This window comes from Coturnix japonica, chromosome 2 (genome assembly GCF_054131305.1).
Source record: "Coturnix japonica strain WE chromosome 2, WE-NBRP24, whole genome shotgun sequence".
NCBI lineage: Eukaryota > Metazoa > Chordata > Aves > Galliformes > Phasianidae > Coturnix > Coturnix japonica.
In genome coordinates this window covers 124,995,872-125,021,964 of record NC_140664.1, presented here as the reverse complement: position 1 = coordinate 125,021,964, position 26,093 = coordinate 124,995,872, and the positions used below count along the sequence as shown (strand labels likewise).

Here is a 26,093-nt window from a genome sequence, read left to right as displayed (position 1 = left end):
AGGTGAGATAGCAGCTAACTGGAAACTTGTTTGAGTGAGTCCTATCAGGCTCCAGTCATGGGGAGCTGGAGGCCCCATCAGGAGCTGTGGAAGCTGCTCTGCTTTGTACTACAGCCTTAAGGTTGAGGCTGTTTCAGCCCATGAATTCTGCACAGCCACCGCACCCACCACGCTGCATTTCCTAAGCATGAAGAAAGTGCAAGATTAAATACAAAATATTAAAGGATTGATTTATTGAAACCATTAATAAATAACACAGATAACACATGCCTACACTGAGTTCAGTGGGAAGTTAACAGTTAGATAGTCAGGTACCTTTGGGAACTCTCTAAAAGGGAGCCGCCTACATGGGACACGTTCAGCAGCTGGGACAGGCACTCCATGGTGCTCCATCCTGCTGGGCTGGGTTGGAAGTGACCTTCAAGCTGGAGCGTTCTTCCTGCATAATCCTTTCTGTTGTTTTATGTTAAATTAATCACTCTACGGGCTTTAAGCTGCAGGCACAGTGGCTTCAGGTCACAGTAGAACTTCCCTTCCAGCATAAGATTTGTTCAGACCTGAGTTTTTCGGTGCATCTCTTGCCAAAACTGACCTCTGGCGGATGGAAGCTGATGGTTACAGCGGCCTAAAAGGTTGTTCTGATCGTTTTATTTGTAATTCAGCTTTACAATACAAAAATCAGAAGAGGGAAAAATAATGCTTTAAAAATAAAAAAAGGATTTAAAACAAGATTAAAATTGCCCCAGCAAGGCAAACATTGAACCCCGTGATTGCAGCTTTTACAATACAGCTTGTAAGAAAAATGCTTTTCAAACTATAAAAGATTTCCAGGAAGGGCAGAAAAGAGCTTTCCTCTGTTCTCTGTAATATTGGTGTGGATGGAGAACAAAAGCGCATCAACAACACAGTGAATTTCTAAGATTTGAATCTTACGCACAGGCTGGGAGATGACTTCATTCTTTATAGCAAAGAAGCTTCTTTGTTTTCTGTCTGATTAATTTTAGTGCACTTCCGCTTCCCAGAAATGAAGCCGTGTTCACCTACCCACGTATGCACAGCTCTGGATCCTGCTTAATAAACCCTCTGTGAAAGAAAAAGAATCGGCACCAAAATTAGCTGCAGTTTTGTTGTGTGAGAAATCAGGATAGGAGGGAAAGCAATACTAAACCTAACAGACACGTTCCGTATGGCGAGTGGGGAAGAGTGCGCAACAGGTGAGGGATAGGAGCTCTTATTTAATTTGACATCAACTGACAAAAGAAAACTTGCAATGCACAGAGCTTTGTCTCATCTCAGAGATATACTTTACTTACAGAGCGAGCTTGCTTGGCTTCTTAAAAGCACCTTGTGCCTCAAGTCAGGGGTTTCAGTTACAACAAGCTGTAGCCAACAAGAGCATAGCTATCAACCAACATTATAAACATAAGGTGCAGCCTTTTCAGATGGATCCCTGGCTTTGGGGGGATCACACCTACGTACAAATACACGTTTCACAGTCCCTCTGTTACCACGGCTCTGACTTCCAGGATGTTTTCCAATGCAAAAACCTCATTTATGGTCCTGAAGGACATTCAATGCTCCCCACCTCACTTCTCAATGGTTTACAAGGGAAGTCGTCCCACATCAGTTTAGCAGCAAAAATAACCAGTTGAATTCCTAAGAGCTATACTGTATTTTTTCAACAGTTTACAAAGCATTAATTCATACTTCATTAGTGCTTTCATCTCATGGTACACAAACCTGTGGAAAAACAGGTAGGGATATTTTCATTGTAGCCTTATTTCTATATTAAAGTGACAGCTTTAGGGTTGTTTTTTTTTTTGCTTTTCCTTTTACAAAGATGATATTTGCTCTGTTATCCGGCATCAGCAAGACTAGCAGTTCCTAAAGGCCCATCCACAAACAGGTTCCAAAATAATTAATGTTCGTGTGGTTTTAAGGATGAAATTATTAATTTTATTTGTAACCTAGGAGCAGCAGATCATTCAAGTATCAGTGCTGTTAGTCCTTAAACGTCCAGCTCAAAGGCAGAACAAATATTACTATAACAGAAGGAACATCATCCCAAACCCTGAGGTTCTCTTAAGAATTCAGAATTCCTTCACTTCCCAGGGCCACCTTCTCACAGCAGTCCTAAACAGCGCCATGAATCCTCAGTTCTGCTTTCTAGAAGAGGAAACAAATAGTCCAGGTTAACGTACAGCCACATGACACAGTTTTTCATTTGTCTAAATACCAAAATTGATTAAGGTTACACATGAAAGAAAGAACACCAGTCCTTCAAAATACAACGCTGACTCAAGATACCTGAAAACTTGCCTAAGATTCACAGAATCACAGAATGGTTTGAGTTGGAAGGGACATGAAGGGACATTAAAGCCTATGAAGTCTGCAATGAACAGAGACACCCACACTGGATCAGGTGCTCAGAGCCCTGTCCATCCTGGCCATGGGTGTCTCCAGGGATGGGGCATCCACCACCTTTCCATGCAACCTGTGCTGGTGCCTCCCCACCCTTTGTGTAAAACAACCTCTTCCTTATATCCAACTCCCTTGGCCGCTCTTAGGTCCCCCCCGAGCCTTCTCTCCAAGCTGCACAGCCGCAGCTCTCACATGGAAGCAGTTCCACCCTCGCATCATTTCTGTGGCCCTCTCTGGATGCCTTCTTAAGTTAGGGAACAACATGCAATTTGACAGAACTGGCAGAACTTAAAGTATATAAAATACTGCTACGGGTTCCGACCTGCAGGTTAAATTAACTGCTAATGTATCCTGGAGTACAGGAGAGGAGCTCGTGGCAAAGGAGGGTAATAGCACCAGGCCACATCAGTGCTTTGCATTCATGAGCTGTTTTGTAGGTGCTGAGAACAAGCTGAGGTTCCCCTCCCCAGGGGCACAAGCAAGGCACAAAGTCTGTGCAGGCTGTGGAAGGCTTTCTCACTGCCCCATCCATGGAATCTGCTCCATAGTTTAATGCTGAGTTACCTCACAAAGTAGCAGAGACCCCCAGCATCTGCTCTAGGACAGCATGCGTATTTCAAAACCAAATGTATAAGATACGGTCAATATATGCACTGTGTACACAGCTACTGCCTAAAAGCTTACACACCTTCCAAGAGTACAAGCTGAAACTGGCACTGTGACAACACAGAATCTTGTTTCATTTCATCTGCAAGTGCACTGATCAACCTCCTTCCCTGAGCTAAAGGAGATGAAACTCCTGATGGAGAGGTGATGCAGAAACTGTCCTCAAATAAAGGAATGTTTCTTCACAAACAGATGAGAAAGGGACTGAAACATCTCTTCTATGAGGAAAGGCTGAGAGAGCTGGGGCTGTCCAGCCTGCAGAACAGGAGGCTCAGGGGAGATCTGAAGGGAGGATGGCAAGAGGATGGAGGACATTGGGAGTGATAGGGTCACAGAATGCCATGGACACACCTCCAAGGTATCCAGCCTTAACTGCTTACGTATATTCTCTGAAACTGATCTCTGCATCATCACTTCATGGTTTTAACCTAAGTTGCCTCTACTGAGCATACTACATAGAGAGTCATACTACACAGAAAGTCATATTAACCAACAGTCTCTAACACTGAGGCATTTCCTACTCACGTCTCTTCCTCGAAGTAAGTCCCAGCTAACAGAAGGCATTTCTACCTTCCAACATTTCTTGTTGAGCACCTGTCTTGAGTTTTGGGGAGTAAACCACACGCCTTCCTAAGGACACCATATCACAGACTCTACTGTTCAATCTGCTTTAGCTTTCGGTTGTCAGAGCTGGAAGTTCCCAATACAGAAAAGAAAACATGAAGCAGGATGTGCTGAAAAGAAGAACTTGAGGAAACAGGACCTATCGAGCTCCCTGTTCTGACAGGGAACTCATGGTTCAGATACACTGCCAAAGATGGATACTCTAGCATTATTCGTATGTGTGAAGGCAGTTTTTTTATGTCTAAATAACCTACTTCATACTGATCATCAATAGATGAAGGAAAGTACATATGAACCACTGAATGCACATCGTTACCTTCGCTTTCTTTGAAGATATACGTGCACCAACCACTGGGCAATAAATGGCCACACAATAGCAAAAGCTAAAACGCCAGGAGAAATTTCAAAGGGCCACCATGATGGTTTCTAAGGAAAACAGAAAAGAGTCCAGTCAGCAGCCTGCATGTGCACATCGCACCCCATAGCCGTAATCACAAATGCTTCAAATGTTACAACACCAAGGTAGAAAATACTGGTAAGACCAGAAAAAAAATGGAAGATTTGTCTATTAAATAGTCTTTTCAGGAACAAATTATTTTATCTCCTCATCAAGGAAGGGACAGCATGAAAAGCACATACAAAGAAAGCTGGATATAAAACACTCATCTCATTCTTTCACATTGCTTTTTTGCAAACAGAAAAAGCAGCATTTACCTTCACAGAGGAGGCGGGCTGATAATTCGACTGTAGTGTTGCAGATCTTGCCTTTAAATACAAAAAAAAGTCCGGTAAGTGTCAAAAAGAAAACAGAATTATGATATTTCTGCTTCACTAAATGAGAATATTTAGTTCTTCATGGTGGCTTTGCAGTCTGTCTGTATGACAGCTTAAGGAACAGTACTTGAAAGGAAAGGAAGCTTTTCCTTGACGTGTTAAGAAATAGTACTACCCCCCAGTGCAACCCATGTTTCACCACTTGGTTCCCAACTTCACCTCTCATGCTTCTGTTAACTTCAGAGCATTTTTATCACATTTCTGTGTGTTAAAAGGCAAATCAGTATCACTGACTGAACCTCTCTACAGCTTTTCAAGTCTCCTCCTGCCCACGCTGTCACTGCAACTTCTTCATCTCTGCTCCAAATTCAGCAGCTGCAATTCAGATATGAAATCCCAGCAAGTTAACTTGCGTAACAAAGTATTTGAACACTGGTCTGTAATAAAGGCAAGAAGCATTCTTTCAGTGTGCCCTGAGCCACAGCTACAGGCATGTCTAACAGTACAAAGGAATCCATCCAAAACCTTATAGGCAATACAGAGAACAAGAAGTACCGGGCACATTACAAGCCTTTTCCCATATACTGCTGTGGTGCTTTCACCGGAATTCAGCTTTCTAGGCCCTTCTTAATGAGTGTGTGAACCAGAAGCTTCTTGACCTTCCTGTTCCTCAGAAAATGAAAGCACAGCACGAACTGCTGGGGAAAAATCTTTGACTAATACATCAAATATTGCTTCGGTTAAAAAAAAAAGCAGGAAGTCAATCTGTGTTCACACACCAGCTGCTTGAACAGCCAAACTGAAGCAAAATTACTGTTTTAAGGAATCCTCTTCCCTGGCTGCCTCAGATTTGGAGCGTGTGCATCTCGTAGGACACTACAGACGTGGCTCTACAATGCTCAGGCAGATCAAATATCAACACAGCAAAGAGAACCAAGTATTTCTGACCGCTGGTTGTGCTACATTCACAGCACATTCTGTCCTCCTGCACACACTACTAAGTGTAGCAGTATTTCTGCTGAAATGGAAAGAAAAAGGAACACCATATCAACAGATACCTATATTCCTCAGACTTCTGCTTGTCTTGTACACATGATGTGAAACTCCAAGGGAGTTGGATTACTTTGAAGGAAAGGAATGCTATGAAGAACCAGTTTGCTGGCTGAATAATGGGCTCAGAACTTCTGCCTGCAAACATTTACCGGTCTGGGAAATTAAGATGATTTTATTTCCTTTGGAGACACATTGAGATCTACTGATGAAGACATACGGGATCACACATTACTGACATTACCCGTGGAATATCCATGTCGTGACCACATAACGTGTATTGATATTGATGGCTGAGATCAGTTGTGTAACAGAAATGAGCAAAATAACATATGGTTAGTAACTCAGCTCATATGCACAGTTTTGTTCACAAGTACAACAGTCCAGAATTGTGTTCCTCAGATCAGGTAACAAAAACAAAGTTTAAGTTGAAACAAACTGCAAAATATAACATAAATTTATTTACAGTTTCAAGAAAACACTGTTTTAATCTGAAAGCATAAAGATACTCAAGGAGATTTAACAAAAATGTAATTAAATTGCTTCAGTGTGTACCTGCGACGCAGTAACTGCCTCCAGCATATGCAACCTCTGCAGGACATTCTGCATGTCTTCTTGTAACCGCATCAGCACCACAGCAATCTGCTCATTGAGACTGCCCCGTGGTCCTCTGTCCGATCCCCAGCGCTCCCCGTCCCCTCCATTACCCATCTGCCCACCTTGCGAACCGTCACCTAAAGGATGAAGTCTGTGCCCTGCATTGGGAGAGAAGAAATAGATGGTTAGAACACAGAACAACTTTGCCATTTGATGCCATACAAAAAGACCTGGTATAAATAAATGAAACGCCTTCTGTTCTAACAACCACAACAGACAGACTCAGCATAAACACGAGGTGTGGCCAATATCCCACTTATATAGAAAACAGTGTGTAGTTGACACCTTTCCAAGAGGTTCCCTGGTTTCAAATAAGACATTGTGGAGGTATAAATGCATGTGCATTTACAAATAAATACGCAACCTGTAAAGACATTTTTTCTATGCACAGATGGGTTTTGAGGACTACATGTTAAGAAGGGTTGGTGCTACAGATAGCAGCTGGATTTTAAGGTAAGCCAAAACTGAAGCAGCCAATATGCTTATTAAAGATCTCCATAACACACTGAAATTATTCTGTAATGACTACTATGAATGAAATAAATGCTTCAAACGCAAAACGGATCGCCACCCACTGGAATGAACATTTCATTAGCTATTTTCACTGCGAAGGACAGAGGCACTGTGTAGTGGGACTGTCCTACTGAACAAGGCTGACCAGTGCTTCTTAGTCTCCTATCATTTATAGCCATGAGCATTGTAGGAAATACAAAAGCTCTGTGTAGTACCTCTCCCTCTTCTGATACCATAGAAATCTGCTTTTTCTCCATCCTTCTTCTCCTTGTGAGGGGCCCCATTACTGGCTTTGCCATCTTCTCCTCCACACTTGACTTCACCCTTTTCTTGAACTGCACCTTCTACAGCATTTCCAAGCCGCAGACTCCCAGCAGTTGTGCAGGGACTTGGAAGATCAGTATTTTCTACTTGAAGACGGTGATCTACATCCAAGAAATTGGATGAACGCTTTAAAGATCCTTTAGCTGACGTGATGATCTCTAAGGGCTACAAATAAACATTAACGAGTAATTAGAGTCTGTAGAATATAACAGTTAACCAATAAAAAAGGAAGAAGCAGCACACTGTCTTTCACTTTAAGAAAATAACTTGCTCTGTATTATGACTCTTAACAGGAATATTCGTTTCATTACAGAACTTGCTTGCTGTTGCCCAAACATACTTTCCAAATTGAAAAGGTTAGACATTCACTTGAGACAAATATTCTCAAAGCACTGAACTACTTGGAATCACTTTAGACATTTTCAGCATACAATAAAATTCGCTGAACCTTTGGAAGATCTCACAATATTTGGTTTTCCTTTGGCTTTGCCTCCCAGCCAGTGAAGAAGTATCCTAAACTAACTGGTGAACCATACTGTCACAAGCCACGTGCTATTAGCAATCTTGGGCTAGCAGTGCTTACACTCACTGCAAAGAAATCACAGTAGTTATTATCAACTGACTCAAAATTACTTGACCGCACCCTGTATTTTTCACAAGTAAATTCTACCAAGTTTTTCATTCAAAATGTGTGATAATGCAGAAGGACATTAAAAATTGATGACATGAACACTGACCGGGTCACAGTTACACACTCTGCAAGAGGATGCCTTGAAGTGCTACAAGCACCCTTTGGTCAGTGAAAGGACAAGGTATGAGCCCAATTACATGTTGAAGCAGACTGGGGAGCTCAGCTGGTGAGTAACTCCATGAAAAAGGAAAAATAGCAAAGAAGAGGAGGAAAAGAAATGGAATCTGCTGCCAAAAATCCTGTTTGTCAAGTGCAGATCATAAACCTGTATCATCAGAACCAAAGACTGACTATTTGCTACACCTTTTGCAACATTTAAGTTCAGTGAATATTACCCAGTTTTAGTCTGTCTGTAGCTGTACTTCTATATTTATTTCCATACGCATCTATCTGAAATAAATGTTTCATGTTAAAGTTGGGTAATAGATACCTATCTACCCACTCCTACTAAAGAACCTCAAACAAGTTCAAACAATACATAAGACAATTGGGAAACAACCTACATAAAAAACAGCTTGAAGCATTTCTACCAAATCACCTTTCACAATAGCTTTCACCACTGCAAAGAATTCTGATCTGCTGAAAGGAAACAGATGGATAAGAAAACAATGCAATACTGCAGGCCTTTCTGATCCCATGCACCATTCACATTCTCATCCCCTGAGTCAGGAAGCTAAGTGTTTGAGTACACTGTGCCAAGCCTACACTTAAATCAGATCTACGAAAGAGGACCAGACCAGTAATTCAACTTCGACCACAGTTAATACAAGCAACAGTTCAGTGATAACTAAGCCAGTACAGCTGGTGCCCACCTTTTATATGGAAGTCAAAGATGCATGTTATGGCTGAAGAGAGTACAAGAACGCCCACAAATCATCATCACCTCCCACTTTTCCAGATCTAGGCCACTTTCTTCCACTTTCCTACAGGCTGCCTGCTCAGGCTTACTCTATTTATTCTAAGAAACAAGTGAAGGATTTTTAAGGTCAGGAAAAGAGAGCAAAAATCCACACAGTTATGAAGACACTTCATGATTCTGAGGGTCAGCTGAATTCTGGTCCCCACATATGTTACTAGACCCTGTTACCTGTGGATATAACCCTTACTTTCTTCATACTGTTCTTTCTGACATCTGTTTCTATGAACTGTTGGTTTGGATCATTTCCCCTCACCTAAATTCTAATTCTCTGAGGGCAATAATGTTCAGGCTGTTAGACCAGTATTAACCAAGCTGTAAAAGACTGACACAAAACGATACTTCAAATAAGAGAAAGGTACGAGCGTGTTATTTCATTCCTCTCTGTATGTCCAGGTTCATCTGAGAGACAGGAACCTACTTAAAAATAAGCATATTAGCTTCAAACCACACACAGAAATACAAAGCCCTTACCTCTTCTAGCCCAAGTTGCTCCATCGAGTCACAATAAACTTCACTGTCTGAATCACTGGTTAAGTGCTGAGTTCCTGAGACCTCTTCAGTGTTCTCCTCATTTGCACCTGTATTTAAAGGAAGGATGCACACATGCTTTGTAAATATGAACCAACCTTGGCAAAGAGTAAAGCAACGAGTTAAAATATCTCCATGAGCTTTTAGTTCATGCCCCTTTCATCCACTATTGTCATCCTATTAATACAGGAATTACACTAAGCATTTGCTAATTGAAAACCAAACATCATACTGACATTTCTATGTTATAAGGTCAAAATTTTAATTTTTGCTTGTTTGTTTCCTAATCTCAGTATAAAGTAGTTTCATACAAAGTTATCAATTCATTTCCAGTTGGTAGATTCAGTCATCAGTTTCAATAAGTTGGCATTCACAATATTTTCAGCCTTGACAAACACAGATATTAATGATTTTCATTTAATAGCAAATTAGCTTTCAAATGCAAACGATACATAAAAAGATAATACAATGATTTTTAAAGATAATTGTGCTTCTGTATATTTGATCCTCCCTCTGAATTTACCCCTCTTTCTGTAAAAGTTGTTTAAAAAAGCACCTTATTTTCAACTGCTAAAAATTGGCTAAATTTCTCAGTATTCTTTCTTCACATCTGTATTAGTGGAAGACACCACTTCTCATTTTTGAATCCCAGGATTAAGATTTCCAAGAAAAACATATGCAAATTAACACCTGATCTTGCAAGGAGAATACCTTGGTGAGCACAGTTATTAGCTATTTCTAGGCTTGGCTCTGTCTTCTTTATTTCTTCCTCCTCATTCAAACCATTCAGGGCAGATTTGTTCTGGATGCCATTCTGCATATCTGGGATAAAGCTGTCCTTGTAACAGTCATTAGCAACAACATTTTCCAAATCCTTAGCAGCTAATGATTCTGTTTTCAGGCTCTTACATTCTGTAAAAGAACAGGAAAACCTTGCAGATAGAAAGCGAGGTATACAGTAGCCAAAAACACAGTTCTTAAAGCAGATAATTTTCTGATGGTCTATGTGTAAAATTTATAAGCAGAACAAAACACTGAAATGCTCCTAGATTCACATTTGCAGGGATTGTTCTGTTACTACAAAAAAGTATTAATGTAACAGTTTAATTTGCATAAAGAGCAGGTGATGTTGAACACATAACTAAGAAATTCCACCATAGGTCCCTCTGACAAATTCAATGATTACCCCAATGTCCTTGGAGGGAAGAAAGAACTGCGCAGAATTCTAAATGTGGAATTTCATTTGGTTTTCACTTGACACAACCACTACTCAAAGACCTTCATGAACCCTTGAAATGCGTGTCATTGCAAGTTCTGTTTTCCTTTCTCTGAAGAAAAGAAATGTGATTTTCAATTCCACTGCTATTAACAGTTGTTACAAGTAACATTGACAACAAAAAGGAAAACAATACATGATATTTTATCAGTTCTTAGGTCTAACACCCTGATGTAGCTTTCGAGCAGTCAAAAAATGTATGGCAGTACAAGTACAGCATTCACAATCCATTGGAATTTTCTGATACTTACAGAGACAGAAAAAGAGACAAAAAAATCCTCTGGAAGAATCACAGCATGTCTGTGGTTGGCAGGGACCTCTGATTCCATCTGGTCCAACCCATGCTCAAGCAGGAACACCTGTGTGTCCTTGTGTGCCCACAACCATGTCCAAGTAGCTTTTGAGTATCTCCAAGGAGATACAACCTCCCTGAGCAACCTGTGCCACTGCTGCATCACTTGCACATTAAAGGAGTGTCTTCTGAAGTGCTTCTAAGACACACCGGTCTAAGTGTAGGGACATACCCTTTACATTTTGCTGTAGCTCCTTTTCTTCCTCTTCACGAAGACCTTCTTCTTCTGACTCTGCTCCACTATCACTACTTTCAGCTTTTCCATTCACAGCCTTTATATTTGGAGCGGAATTCATGACGTTACTAAGGTCTGAGAAAACATTCAACACAGAAAAGTAAGTATTTTAAAAGAAGCCAACACGCAGCTCCCCCAGAAATATCAGGCAGCTGCTGCACAAAAGCATCTCCAAATTAAAAGAACAATCAGTGAATGCCAGTTTTATTTTGGTATGCTCTTCCTTAATTATTTCAATGTTTCCCTTCTGTGGTTTACCACGGAATGCCCGACTACTCGTGAATGATTCTGAGGAAGCCTACTAGAAAAAGCCAGCACATTACATGTTACTTTCACTACAAAACCTCTGATCAAGACTATTATCCATACTCCTGGTACAGCAACAGTAGCATTTCATCTAGGACTGATATGGCCATTTTCTTTAAATCCAGAGTTATTTTTCATAGAAGTTCCCTTTGGGGCTGAAATGCTTCAAAATTGCAAACTATGAAAAACATTCTATTCAATTATGTGAGCAACCAGGTGCTGTGAAAGGGAAATATTCTATTAATCTCTTCCCACAGTGGTTTAAACAGAACATGGTAACAAATTGTATACAAATATTTATCTGGCAAAGTGCACATGGAAGTAAGCACTTTGAGTTCACTGAAAAAGATGGTGTGATAAATACACAGCACATTTGTTTGCTTGTCTAATTACACAAATACATTATATACATGTGTGTATATAAAACAAATATTGAATAAAGTAACTGTTTAGCCTTTGTTTTCCATATCTGTGCCCTTTTCAAGGTTTATACTTTACTCCATGTTCAAAGGTAAAGATTCTTAAAAATGCATGAAGGAAAATTTAAGCCTTTTCTACACCCTACATAAAAAAATATGGATAAATACATACTGATCATTTCAACCTTGAACATTAGTGGAGTAACTAAGGTACAAAGTGAACAGTTACTAGACACTCCCACACTCTACATGTTGACCACAGGGCTGGATTCTGTCTGCTTTGTCATCACGGCACTCCACCCGCATAACCTGTACATTCCCTTGACAGAATCTTGGAAGATTAATTAATGTCAAGCCTTAAATTAATTAGGCTTAACATTAAAGGGCAAAATAACATCCAATTATACCAACGTTACCAAACCAGCCCTGCTACTTTGCTGCATGTTGAGAAAAGGGTTTGCTACTTTAATCTTGCAATAAAGAACTGATCTGCCCTCCCACAGTCCTTCAGTTTCCAAGCTTACCCATACTGCTTAAAAAAAATAAATAAATCAAAATAGCTTTTATGTAGACATAATGAATACATTAAATGCCCTGTTCACCTCAGTCTTACTGTGAATAAGCACTCTATGGGCACCCTGTGTCACCATTTTGGATTGTAATTAAACTCTTATCTGAAAAGTAACTGGAAAAGCTATCACCTCTTTTGTGGACCACAAGAAAATAAGCAATCACAAAGTCATTCTATTCTTCCTGCAAAAAACATATTTCCAAAATAAAACGACTTTCACAGGAGATTCCCACCATATTCCCTGTTTACTTCTCATAAGCAAGTTTCACTTACTGTGAATCTCAATTCTAGAGATGTTTATCTGGGAACAAACAGTGCAAGAAGGATAACGTAACAGTGACATCCTCTGCAGCGCGAGCAGTACACACAGTGACAGCTCGCTGGCAATGGAGAAGCAGGTGTCACCTCCCCATTGAAATGAAAACAGGGTGGGGAACAAACACACAAGTGCCTTACCCACTTGTGGGAGTAAACGGGAAAAACGAGACTTGGAGATGCATCCAGCCATAAAGGCAGGTGATTAAAAAACTGCGAACCTCCTCACACTGCCCAACATATTGTGAAAAGCCCCAGTTGTACCATCAACATATTTTCTAAGATTTACTTTTTTGTTATTTTGAAGAGAACTTTGTTGAACGTGCAAATGTATTCTAGGTACTCTATTTCAGCACGGAGATTATTAATCTGGGGAAACTTCTGTGTGCTACACTGCCGCAATTCAAATAGAATCACAGAATGGTTTCAGTTGGAAAGGACTTTAAAGGCCATCTGGCCCAACCCTCCAGCAATAACACAGACACCTACACTGAATCAGGTGCTCAGAGCCCCATCAAGTCTGATCTTGGGTGTCTCCAGGGATGGGGCATCCACCACCTCCCTGGGCACCCTGTGCTAGTGCCTCACCACCCCCACTGCAAAAAAAAGCCTTGTATCTACTTTGAACTAATAAAGAGGTAGGACCAAAGGAAAGTATCAGGAGCAGTATGCCACAAAACACCTGAAAAACAAAATCCCTCAGGATCATATTTATTCCACAATGTCACTCTTAGCAATTCCTGAAGACCACGAAGAGGCACAGCTTTGATGCAGGCTCCAAAGAGCATGGCACACTGTACAGAGCCATGGCCTCCCTGAAATACCGTGCTTGTACTTCTTATCAGAATCCCTACAATGTTACCCTCACCAAGTCCACCCCCAATTGCTTCTACTTCTATGGGGTAAGAGCACTAAAGCCTAATCAGAGCCAACTCATAGCAACTTCCCCAGCCTTGTGCGTAGGTCAGTAATTGCTCCCTAAGGAACATATCTTTTAATATGAATAACTCCATCAGCTTGACAGTAGCAAAATCTTAGCTACTAAAAGATTATTTCTATGACTTTTACTTATAACACTTTACATACAGACTTTTAGTATTATGTTTATGTCAACTAAAGCTCTGTCCAAATTTGGGTGTCCAGTCTCCAGGCACCCATATATATATGTATATATAAACAGCGTAGACAGTTACTTTGATAATCAGGTAACTAGAACTCTTTTCTTGCCATTGTAACCCACTGTTCCATGCTTGTAGCTGATCCATGTAAGCTTCCTGTTTCAATTCCAAGTTTATGCAACTATGTTCTGCCACTTCTCATTCACCCAGTTTCACAAACCTCCTCCTTCCTTTTGAAACCGATGCATTCCCATACTGTATTACTGCAAGGAGAGAGCACTTGCCCCGGGGGAAGGAGTACACTTCAGGGTTTATCCATGCTTTGGAAATCCTTCTGATGTTTATCCTTTCACAATGGCCTTCCAACCAAAAGCCTCTTAGAGCAGTCTATGAAACAGGAACTACAGGTGATAGGCCATGAGAACTGAAGCTCTAAGTAGTATTTTAATGCATGGTTCGGAGCATAGATATGCACCCTTTCTGTCTGCAGCTGTGCTGCCTGACATAGCCTACACTCACTCTTCATCCCTACATGAGACTACATCACCTTCAAGTTGGGGTTTGCTTAAACAACACATTTTAAAATGACTGATAGATCTCCTTGGTTTAACTAAGAAGCACCCAGATGAGCAGCTCAGAGGGCAGGCTGCTGAAAGCAATTGCTTCTGAAGCTTCATTTATTTTCTGAGGGGAAAAAGAAAGGATAAAGGGCAAATGCAAGCACTGGGGAGTAGTAAGTCCCTCAGCTAGAAGACTTTCTATGCCCTTGTTTCTTTCCATTCTTTCCAGTACAAAGCTCTACAACACACTGTCCTCACAAATAAAGACAAAAAATACAAAATCCCTTAACTACCATTATTTTATCACTCTCATGGTATTTAATGATCAGATTTTCCTCTATACAGTTTATATATATTTTTTTATTTAGTCTCCCTGAACTCCACTATAGCAGGGAAAAAGGCCTCCCCTTTTTCTTTAATTTAGTCCAGATGACCACAGCCCTGTTTTATCCACATTCCTCTCTCTCTGCTTATGTGCTACTCAAGCTGTATATAAAGAGATATGCCGTTTTATTTCCATAAACAAAGTAATTAACAATAGTCATGTCTTTATTCAGCATTTACAAACACCAAAACAATTTGTGGATAAATAACATTAAGAACAGCTTCTTAGACATACTATTAACTTGTAAGAATGCACTGAGGATTACTGACTTAATTATCCTGGACCTTTATGTCTTTCTTCCATTCAGTATCAGTGGAGTTCTTCTCCATTCATATCACTGGTACCTACTCCCCTGAATTTTCAGGGCACTTTCCACATAAAAATAACACTACTGAGATTTATTTCAATTGATGTATACATGGTTTTCTTCTTTCTGTGCTTGAGACTTGTGCCAGTAGAGACAATCTGTTTGTATTTTTGGACAGTGAGCAGCTCAGTAAGGACAGCAGCTGACCTGCAGGTTACCCCAACAATGGCAGGCAGTTTCGTGTAATAAAGCACCAGACATCCAAAATACAGGGGCACAAGCACATGCAGATCAGTTAGATGGTGCATGTGCAGCAAGAACAACAGATCTAAGCTTTGCCAACACACTGTCAACACCTTAGAAAGTGATCATGCATAAGAATGAACATGAAAAACAGCTGCTTCTTAGATTTCACATTAACTCTTAATAACAGCAATCATTCCAGGATCCAGGATGTCCTCATGTTTGGTACTACATTCCTCTGGGAGAATGAGCAGGACTTGCTATGTTCTCTTCTGTGTGGAAGAGATACAGTCAATATTTGGCAGTTTTTGGTTGTGTAAGAAGTAGAGAGGAATTTTATGTACTAGTGCGATGATACATGTAAGTACACATGAATATAATAACACACATCTGTCCCAGGAAATGTATCAAAACCCCATAAAGAAAACTGAGTTATGCCTGAAAGCAACAGAAGAATCTATTTCTGGGCCACCTATAGTCCAGTCAACAGGAAATACATTTCAGTCCAAAACTGTTTTGCCTTGTACAAGAAAAAATACACAGGAAATAACATGAAGATTTTGTGCCCCACAACCTGCTCCTAGCAACTGAACAGCAACAGCCGTTCACATTGCCCACATTAAGCACAGCCTCATGGATAACTGACGGCTCTTCCACACATACTTGAGACTATGATTAAGGTAATTATTTTTCTAATAACAAAGTCATGCATAATACACTAACCCATGCTCATTAGGCACAAAAACTATTACTGTTGACTCAGTTCCAGCATGAAGCAAACACAGTCAGGTTTACTTTGCACAAGATGGTTTTGGGAGTAAACTGCTGGGATAGATGCTAAGTAAGATTCACACTAGCCTCTATGAATATGATCTGCAGCCTTCACAGAAGCTCAGAACAGCTGAGGTTGGCAGGGACCTCTGGTTCCATTTGTTCCACCCCCTGCTCAAGCAGAGCCAACCACAGCAGCGTGCCCAGGACCATGTCTATGATTTTTAGGATCTCCAGAGAGGTAACTCCACAACCTCCACGGGATATCTGCGCTAGCACTTTGTCATCCACACAACAGAGTAGCACTTTGTTCTAAACAGAACCCTGATTATAGCTGTTAGCTTATCACAGGAGACTAGAACTGGAAAGAAAGCTTAGAGCTCAGAACTTTAAAAACCTCTCTCACCTGCCCAACAGTTTCTCCTGCCCCACCCTTGCCCTGCTTTAATGCACCTCACAGCTGTTGTACAGCCACCCATTCCACATATCCTACTAAAACACAGCAATTCTGAAGTAACAGAGACTGCAGTTATCTTCCCCCTTCTTACAAAGCGTAAGGGATTCATAGCCACTGAATTCCTTAAAAATCCTAGTGAGGAAAGAGGAAGGAGGAGGAAGGACATTAGTTTAGCAAGTATCCTTGAAGTCAAGCACAAATGAGAAACTGAGCTAATAAAGCAAACACAGAGAGTGTTTGACAAGAAGCCCACATACAAGCAGGAAAAGCATGCCACCAAATGCTTCATTACAACGCAAAGATGTTAAAAATGAGATGAGCAATTTGAGAAAATACAACAATTTGAAAAAGAGTAAGAAAAGTGTTAAGAGTAAGAAAAGTGTTTCTAACTGTGAAGTAATAATTAAGAGCAGATTCACTTCTTTCAAATGCAGTGCTCCCTCCAAGCTTACCTGAATCCTGAACTAGAAGCACTGGAATGGATGCACCCACTCTAATAGCATGCACACCTCAGTGAATACTGTCTTCTTAGCTCTCACATCCAAGCAACTGCTCAATAACTGTATCAGCCTGCAACTCCTGTCACTCACACCAGGTGCTACTGAAGTGGTGCCCTGTATGGGCAAGAGAAAAAAAAAAAAAAGCTACACTGCAATTAGCACTGCCCCAAAGTAGCCTATATGGCAGTAAGAGTATGAGACTCTGTGCTTCAACAGAGCTTATTATAATTGCAATTACAGCAGTTACAATGCACCTGGGAACAAAGGGCTCAGGAGAAAAAACACTAAGCAGGATGACAAAAGTACTACAGGGCTGAAACCTTCCTGTCTCCACAGTGCATAACTTGTCATTGCTGAAGGCAACATTTAGTCTTCACAAAGGTTTATAAGGAACAGTTCTGCTCAGTGTAACAGCAGAGGGTGAACTTTATTTAGTGAGATTCACTGACATGAATGTGTTTCGAAATCATGGTCTTTTTTTAGCAGCAAGTTGGACATCAGATATCTCATTCATGCTTTTCTAAAGCAGCAGTATCCCTACCAGGTAAAGTGACCTGTCCCCATCTTTCCCAATATTCCACTCCTACCAACTACAGACAAAAATCTCCCTCTTTAACACAGCAAAAAATACCTGTTCTCTTGTGCAGCCCTTGGACAGACATGGGTCCAGCTTCTTCTTTGATGCCTTGTATTTCATTGATTAGTCTTTTTTCCCCACCTCCTCCCCATAAAATACTTCCTACCTGTCAAAGACTATTCTCTGGAGAGCCTCAGCTTCTCAGCTGCAGTGTGAGCTTTCAGAACACTGCTCAAGTTATGTGCTCTGGAAATATTCCTCAGACCTACATAGTCTACTGGAAAAAACTGTGTTCCCCCACCTTGACTCCTCTTCTGATTTCCCAGAGGCGAGGCACAGGCCAAGGCTGGGGATTGCAATGCATAAATCCAGCAAGTTTGTCTTAGCTGCCATTTTAATGCTGGCATGTGAGGCCTCAGGGTTGCTCATTAAGGTGAGCCACAAGCTCTGTTGACTCAAAGACATTTTTGCAATAATTTGCATTTAAGATTAACAGTGAAACCACAAGGAGTAGAAATTCAATTTTAAAAGGCAACACTTCTGTTGAAAGGCCAATCTGCTGGAGACAATAACATATCGCATGCATATTGCCTGGTAGCAGATGTTGAAGCAAGATGATATTCTTTATTGATGATATACTTTTTAGGAAGCAGCATGCAGTTCTTACATAGATGGACAGTCACTTTCACACAGATAAAAGCCTGATGGAAAAGCAAAAGGCAAACCTTCATTCAGAATGGGCCAAAAGAGACATAAAAATTACCTGTCCCTTAAAAAACAACACCAACCAACCAGCTTCCTAAACAGAAGCTGAATAGAGAAGAGGCAGAGGAGACTACAAGAACAAACACAACCAAAACCAACAATGCATCTGTTTCTAAGAGTATTGCCACCAGTGTCTAACCACTTCAAAGCAAACTTTGGCAGAGCAGTTTAACTCCTTAGAATGAACCTGGGGAAGTAAATCATGTTCCCATATTTCCAGGAAATATTTTAAAGACCTGCACTATGGACAATACTGATTATTTCCAGCTTCACTTTTCAGCATAGAAGCAGTAAGAGCCCTGAAGAAAGCATTTCAAAATTCTTAAGTGTAAATGTAAAATTCTACCATAAAACAATGGAATTCTATAAAAATTTTGGCATAACTCAGTGTGGCAGAATTAGATGTTACAGATTTAAGTTGTATGTAGATTAATACACATCACTAAATTTATCCTGTTGTGCTACTGATGCAATAAAGTTGAAGTTTGCTACTCTGTGTTGATTTTATTTATACCGCCTTGTGCTTAAAGCTGAAACACTTTGCCTGTTTCAGAAATAAATTTAGGATACTTTTCTTTAAGCTCGCAATTCTTTTTTTCTGCCCAAATCTTTTTTCTTTTAATAAGGCACTTGTGGCACTCTGCCACAGAAACCAAGTGTAAGTAAATCCTTATTACACAGCTGACTGACCTGAATCTACTGATACTCTTAAAATCTTGCCTATCAATCCAGCTGTCAGGCAAGCTCATTAAACTCCAGCAATGAAGTATGTGCAATTGTAATTAAGGAAAAAAATACAGTTTCAAAGCAGCCATTTGAAAACCTCAACCATTACCTTTACTCAAATGGAATGAATATTTATCTCCCTCTGAGACTCGATACCAAAACCATCAAAATTGTGTTTGCTTAAAAAGAGGAAAAAAATTCACGTGCAAAAAGGTAACTTCACCAGTCACTGCTACTAAAGTACATTGAATTCATTTGTGCAATGGTTTAGGTTTTGGAGTTGTTATAACTTTCCTCCTTTTGCATTTCAACAGTTCTCACTGAAATGAAGACAGTTCAAAATTGCTAAGGCTTATATCACGACCTTGCAAGCACATTGACTATAACATAAAAACCATTATCAAAACATTTTTACAACGGCATTGCTAAATAAAAGCACCACATTGATTTTTATGCAGCTATGACACCGCTAGGTTTGCCACTTGTAGGAAACGTAAAGTGGTTTAAAAGATACCCACCTTGTAAATTTGAGCCTCAAAAAGATTAGCTTTAAAGTTTCACAAATTCATCTCATATTCTGAAGGCATTATGAAACCATGATCAACAAAGCTGTGGGTTTTGACTGAGGAAGATCTATTTTTTTTTTAAATAAAATTTAGATCAGATAATAAATGTGTAGCAGGAAGTATTTCCAACAGTCATTCCTTTTATGAATGAACAGGCAAGAGCTATTTTTGACTTTAAATACACTTCATTCTTCAGGAAAAGTTTTCCTTCAGCAGATCAGAAAGCACGTAGATAATGATTAAAGATACAGAGTTGGATCTGGGAAGCTGTTTTTTAGCTCAAAATAGAAATAGAAGATTCAGCCTAATGAGATGGCAAACCCAGAAGTCACGAGCATTAGCAAAAAATTACTACAGCACCAAAACAATAGAAGAGATGGACTTATCCATAATTTCTTATTCCTACCTTCCAAGTATTTAGATACTTTCTCCATTCGAACTGCCGTATAGTAGAGAGAATGAAGAGAAAGATGCAACATTTAGCTTTAAAAATCACTTCCAGCAAACAAGAACCTCCCACCCCCCCAAAAAAAGGTGGAGTTGTGATTATTAATAGTACAAAGGAAGTTATTTGTCCGAACCTGAGGTTAGGCCAGATCCTCTGTTCTTTTTATCTTCTACTATTTCATAGAACGGGCCTATTACTTGGAGTAATTCTTCAACTTTCTCCGTCATTGGCATACTCTCAAGTATCTGCACAAGTCCAAAATACGAAGGACCTCATGAAACAGCATTTCAATGATTCATCCATTTCAACTAATTGTACAAACTGTCAGCTACTGAAAACTTACTAATATTTCACTGCATCTCTCAATACATTATTGTGATTTATTTATTAATAAAACCCATAATATCATAAACCAAACCTAACTTACCATACAAGAATCCTAATTAGCTTTATCAACCTTTCCTAGGCAAAGACAAGACAGGAGAGCTCATACATTTGCCACCAATAAGGGACAGCTTTAGCAAAGTGTTAGCAGACTTTGGAATCCATTATTTCAACAGTTTCAAAGTAAACCAACTCAAAGTTCATCAGGTTGCTGTTATCTGATGCAATTTAGTTTTGCTGACTACCTTTCCACAAAGAAAATAAAACTGAAAGACTTATTTGTGAGAGGATTCTTCTGGTTTGTCAGATCCTGTCATCTTTAGTGGAACCTAAGGCACAGACCAAGGGTACTCTCCCATGTGCATCTGAAACTCCTCCCAAAACAAAAAACCCAAATGGACAGAATACAGCAAAACAAACTGCCATCTATGGTACATTTCCTCTTTCAGAAGAGCAATGGAAAGAAACAGATTGGAGGAGTGAGTTGCCAAACAGCATGCATCTCACATAAAAGCACCAAGCACATCACTCAGCAGCAGAAGCAAATGCTACAGCACTCCTTCATGAGGCAGAAGCTTCAGGCAGGCTGGCAGGTAACAAGCAACTTCCAAACCAGTCAAATACACCAAGAGACAAAGATTCTAACAAACTGCAGTTTTACTGACACTTCTGACCTATTTAGTTTACGTAATTCATCCTATATCTGTAAGTGAGAGATGCTGTGTGCTCAGCTATGGAGCTAGAAATAAACCAGCAGCAGCAAAGTTTGTTTTTCTTAAAAAACAAGAAGCAACATCAAAAACACAGAACTGATAGAAACAAAAAACCCTCTGTACAGTAACACACTTGTACAGGGCAGGTATTTACATTCACCAACTAAACCATGAGCCAACAGCTTTTAGGCAAGAAGAAAATTAAAAAAAGAAGAAAACAGGCAAGACAAATGAATTCTAAGTTACTGTTTTCTTCGGAAGTCAGACAATTCATACATGAAGATCCTTGTTATAAATTAAAAACACCATTGTGGTTTTTATGCTATTACTCAATATGTAACACAATAATTTACTTGAAGTATAAATAAATTAATCTAAACAGTATGGCAACATAAAAGTTTCAGAAACGTGACTTGGAAGAGATATTTACCTTAAACAAAGTGCACCTAAGCTCACATTCATCTTAGTCCCTGCTAAGCATCCTGCCCATCCAGCACCTCAACATCTCACTCAGATCCCTTCCTCAACAACTGCAGTTTTCAGCACTGCCACATGAGGGAAAGGAAAATAAACAACCAAAGCCACCACATTAATCTACAATAACACTGATGTTGTGAATGGGTCACCTGGCATGTGCAGCTTAGGGTTATGCTCAATGGTGGTGGAATTGGGAGAAACATAGCAAGGGCATACCCTTGAGGTACATCAGTATCCTGAGGTTACCTCCCTTCCTGACCGTGGTTATCTATGTAGCAACAGAACACCTGCAGTAACAGGATGGAGATCAGTGTGGTATATGCTGACAGAAAATCCAGTGGACCTGAAACACACTTCTATTGATGTTTCAAGTAGAACTAATCAGCCTGGAAAAGCTGAAGCAAGCATTTCAAGTGTGAGGGCTGAAGCAGCAGCAATGCAGGGTAAACAGATCCCTGGTTTCAAAGCTGAATGAGACAAGAAGTCATTTGCTCTCCAATCCTTACACGTGATCTCTACAGAAGCAGAATATTTGTGCTTCATTTGGGTCAAGTAAGCAGGCTTCCACACAGGAGACATACCAGGGTGTTCGTTTGGTGCAAACACAACTTCACCTAATTTTTAGCATCCTGACAAATCAACTACCACATTGAAAACAGCAAGAACACTACTGATGTATCTGCACTTCAAAACAGAGATTTGAAAGGAAGAGCTTAATCTTGTGGTCTGCTTTCAAAATGCATTGTTAAAATTTAGTGTGGATTTTGTTTTTGATTTATCTAATTAAGGTGAATAACATACAGCTTCCCTCTGTTTTCTGGAGATGCAGTGGGGTTACATTGTTTGTTTGCTTTAAGTTTTTCATTTAGAAGCAACAACAGCAGTGCCAACAAGAACAATCAAAATCACAGATAGATAAAAAGAAGTAGTTGAATTCCAGCTCCACACCAAGTAAAGTTTCTTTGCTATACCAATTATCAATCATGCCAAGTATTCCAGCAGATAGTTAAGCCTTAAAATACTGTCCTAAGAGAAAAAACAAGTGTATCCAGAGTAAAACTTAAATTTCCCTTCTCTTGATGCTAACGTCATTTAAGTTACAGATATATCTTCATCCAGGGACCATACAAAAAAAAGAAAAATATTTATTCAAACTGGAAATGCTACCTGAAGTAGATACAGTGTAAAGGATTGCAGAGCAAAGGGTTAGTCAGTAAAAGACAAGAAACCTTAATTCTGAACATCTACCTTAGGTAATGCTTCACTACTACTTTAGCTCTGTCACTTAAGCTTCATATCAACTAGAACTCTTGTATTTCACCCAGACCAACCAATTCAGTAGCTTTGAAAGAAACTACAGAAATTTATTTGCCCAACAGGCCAAAAACCATAGTACTGAGTGTAACAGCTCATATAAGAAAGAATTCATTTGGAAATCTGACAGTATTCACAGAGAATCCTTCATATTTCCTAGTTTAGCTCATGGAATATTAGTCCTAAAAGACGGCTTCCACTTGTTAATAAACTTACCTTTTTCATTTCTTCAACATAAGCTATCATGGCTTCCTCTTTGGACATATCTCCCAGGGCACTCCAAGCATCCCTAGGAAAGAAAGTCACACATCTTGAGAGACTGGAAGACCCAAAGGATTTTTTTAGCCTGGCCTTAAATAGGTCAGTTATACAATGCTAGAAGTTTATCTCATACAAGTAAAACTTAAAAAAAAAAAATAAATTTAAAACTACCCATTGCTGTTAGGTCCAAATTTGTAATTCACTCAGATAACTGAAGTAGCGAGACATACACATAGAAGAAACAAAATGAACAGCCTGGGGACTAAACAGCTCCTCGCTAATTAACCATGATCTTGTGCCCAGTGATGTTGTTTACAAGTCCAGATATTATGGAAAACACACGCTTCCCTTTTGACTGACTTAGGACCCTCTACAACAGAAAAAAAAGTAGTGCCTAATACTTAGCTGGTACCTACAAATATCTGTCACAATGTCAGTCAATGTCAGAATAGGCTACAACAAGAGTGTTGTCCTTTGCATATGAGTTTAGCAACAAAGATGCACCTGTGTAATAGGCAAATAATTTAATCGCTGCCCCCAGCTACCACCATATTTAACTCATGACCTAGAAAATACCTACCTTTCCAGTTCTGCGAGATTCAATCAAACTTTTTAGCATTGCAGAAAGAATGCCAGAGCACAGGCAGAAATAAAGCATTTCCTTACCCAGTAGTGCACTCATTTTGACACTATCCTTACCTTTTGCCAGACTACTTGTCCCACTTACAGCAAAACCTCAAGGCTGGGGGATCGCATTTCAGCCACCAACAGCCAGATGAGTGGGAGCTTACTGCCCCAGTCATGCAAACATACCTTCCCCCCATTTCACAGATCCCAAGAAGACCCTGACCATAGAGACAGCAGTAATAGCGGCTTTTCAGGAAAAATTATTAAAATAACTTAATTAGAGGAATGTTCATACAGGTTCTCAAATAGATCTTCACAGTGCTCAGAAGGCTTGTAATTTGTCAAAGAAAACACAATCAGCTGCAAGCCCTGTCACTGAGCACATGAACCAGGCACAAACTAGACTTCACCCCAAGAGCCTGAAGCTGTATCAAAAGCTTTCAGTGAGCATCTATTTACTTCATGCTCACATTATATAAGAAGGAAGAATTTCAGACACTGTTCTACAATCACACTCTGCAGACTGCCTGGTTTTGTTTTACAGTGCTGATATACACTGTGGAAACATTACGATGGTTTATAACACCCCCCCAAAAAAAATCTGAGAGAGAAACACAAGAAGAAAAACAATAAAATATCAGAGATTTAAAAAGAAAATGGAAAAAAATATATTCCTTTAAGAATTATTCTTTTTAACACCTCCACCCAAGCATAGAAAAAAAAAAGTCATGAAAAGTTACCATTTATATCTACCAATAGGATCCCAAAATCCAGGTCTTGGAATGTTACATGGTCCTTGTGTTGCTTGCTTATAAAAGCTATAGAACTTCAGCATCATTTCATTTGTTGGCTGGAAAGAACCTAGTGAAAGCATTTTAAAATACGATTAAAGTGTAATCAAGTATTTTAGCAAGTATTTTGTAAGCCTAGCATTTCTGTCAGAAAACAGCCTGCAGTTTATTCTGGCTTCATTCACAGCAGTGCAGTTTAAGTCAATGAAAAACATCTTCAGTTCATCTACCTCGAGTCACCACGCTGACAATATTTACTTTACAAACAGATAGCAAGCTGCAGATCAAATAAGGGACTATAACCTTTACTGCTTCTAACGTCAGAATCCACAATTAGCAAGAGGAGTAATAAGTAACAAAGAGCAAGGCTCCTTTCACTTAGTTTAAAGGGGCAGATTCTGCTTCCAGGAATGAGTGTGTCAGAGGTCATTTTCATATGGCAAACAGGGATCTACCAAAAGACTCCAGAATGTAGAGCAACAATAACTCCTCCCGCATTGCTTCTGTGTACTTGTTATTTGACGGAACTTCCAATCACAACTTCATCGCTCTTCCATGTTTTCTTCTCTCCTCTTCCTTTGCAGAGCAAACATTTGTAGGGGTAGGAAATGTAAACACAAAACTGCAATAACTGGCAGAGAAAATTCATACTTACCCCTTTAAAACAAATATTCTGGATTTTTGTCATTAAGGGATGTCAGCAATGACCTTTAGTCCCAGCTCCAGACAAACCCCACATTACTTATCACAGTAACCAAGAGGATACATTTTGACTTTTCACTCCGCTGTTTTGTTAAACATTTCAGCATTAGAAACCCATGACATCAGCTCCCAAACCAAGTCAGGACCTGAGGAAGGCCCTTCCCCCGCTTTCCCCGCACAGAGCAGCGGCCGGCACGGAGCCGCAGACCCTCCTCCGGGAGGAACTTCTATTCCGAGTTCGGAAGGTGCCGAACTGGCGTTTCAGACACGGCCCCGCTCCCCCCAGCTCCCTCCGCCGCACAGACCCCAGCCGGACACCCCCCCCCCCCCCGCCGTCCCCCGGCCGCACTCACCATTTTTGGGCAGGCTCTGGATCACCTTCACGGCCGCCTCGAAGCGGGTGGCGTGCACGGAGCCGGTCTCCGCCATCTCCCCGTCCCGTCCGTCACCGCTCTGCCGCCGTGCCGGGCTGTGTCACGGAGCGGTACCAGCTCAGCCTCCCCCGCCGTGCCCGCAACACGGGCAGGGGCAGCAGGCGCCAGGCCGCCACCCCACCGCCCCCCGGCGGCAGCGGGTGCCCGGGCCCGCCCTGCTTCCCAGCGCTCCCCCTGCGGCGCGGTGCAACACACGGAGCTGCGGCCCGGCCTCGCCTGCAGAGCGAGCGCGACCCCCACAGCCCCCAGCACGGCCAACAAACCACCCCTACCTTCTCCCGTTGTTAGGCGCCCATGTTATGTCTCCCTCAGCAGCGCCCTTCCCC

The 26,093-nt window shown here is 40.5% G+C and overlaps 1 protein-coding gene across 5 annotated transcripts; it reads right to left on the bottom strand.

Moving 5' to 3' along the window:
- Positions 1-209: 209 nt before the first annotated feature.
- Positions 210-26,093, bottom strand: ACBD5 (acyl-CoA binding domain containing 5). 5 transcript variants are annotated; one of them, XM_015853233.3, is made up of 14 exons: positions 26,040-26,093; positions 25,687-25,802; positions 24,581-24,701; positions 23,169-23,241; positions 20,198-20,309; positions 20,023-20,055; positions 10,968-11,105; positions 9,879-10,079; positions 9,111-9,217; positions 6,921-7,194; positions 6,091-6,290; positions 4,426-4,476; positions 4,028-4,137; positions 210-2,166 (listed from the first exon to the last, which is right to left on the bottom strand). In XM_015853233.3, the coding sequence occupies exons 2-14, from the start codon at positions 25,760-25,762 to the stop codon at positions 2,154-2,156; spliced, it is 1,509 nt and encodes a 502-aa protein (XP_015708719.2). In that variant the 5' UTR covers positions 25,763-25,802; positions 26,040-26,093; the 3' UTR covers positions 210-2,153. The 5 variants fall into 5 exon arrangements, with proteins under 5 accessions (XP_015708719.2, XP_085394881.1, XP_015708720.2 ...); XM_085538755.1 differs by having other exon boundaries at positions 25,687-26,093; XM_015853234.3 differs by lacking the exon at positions 20,023-20,055.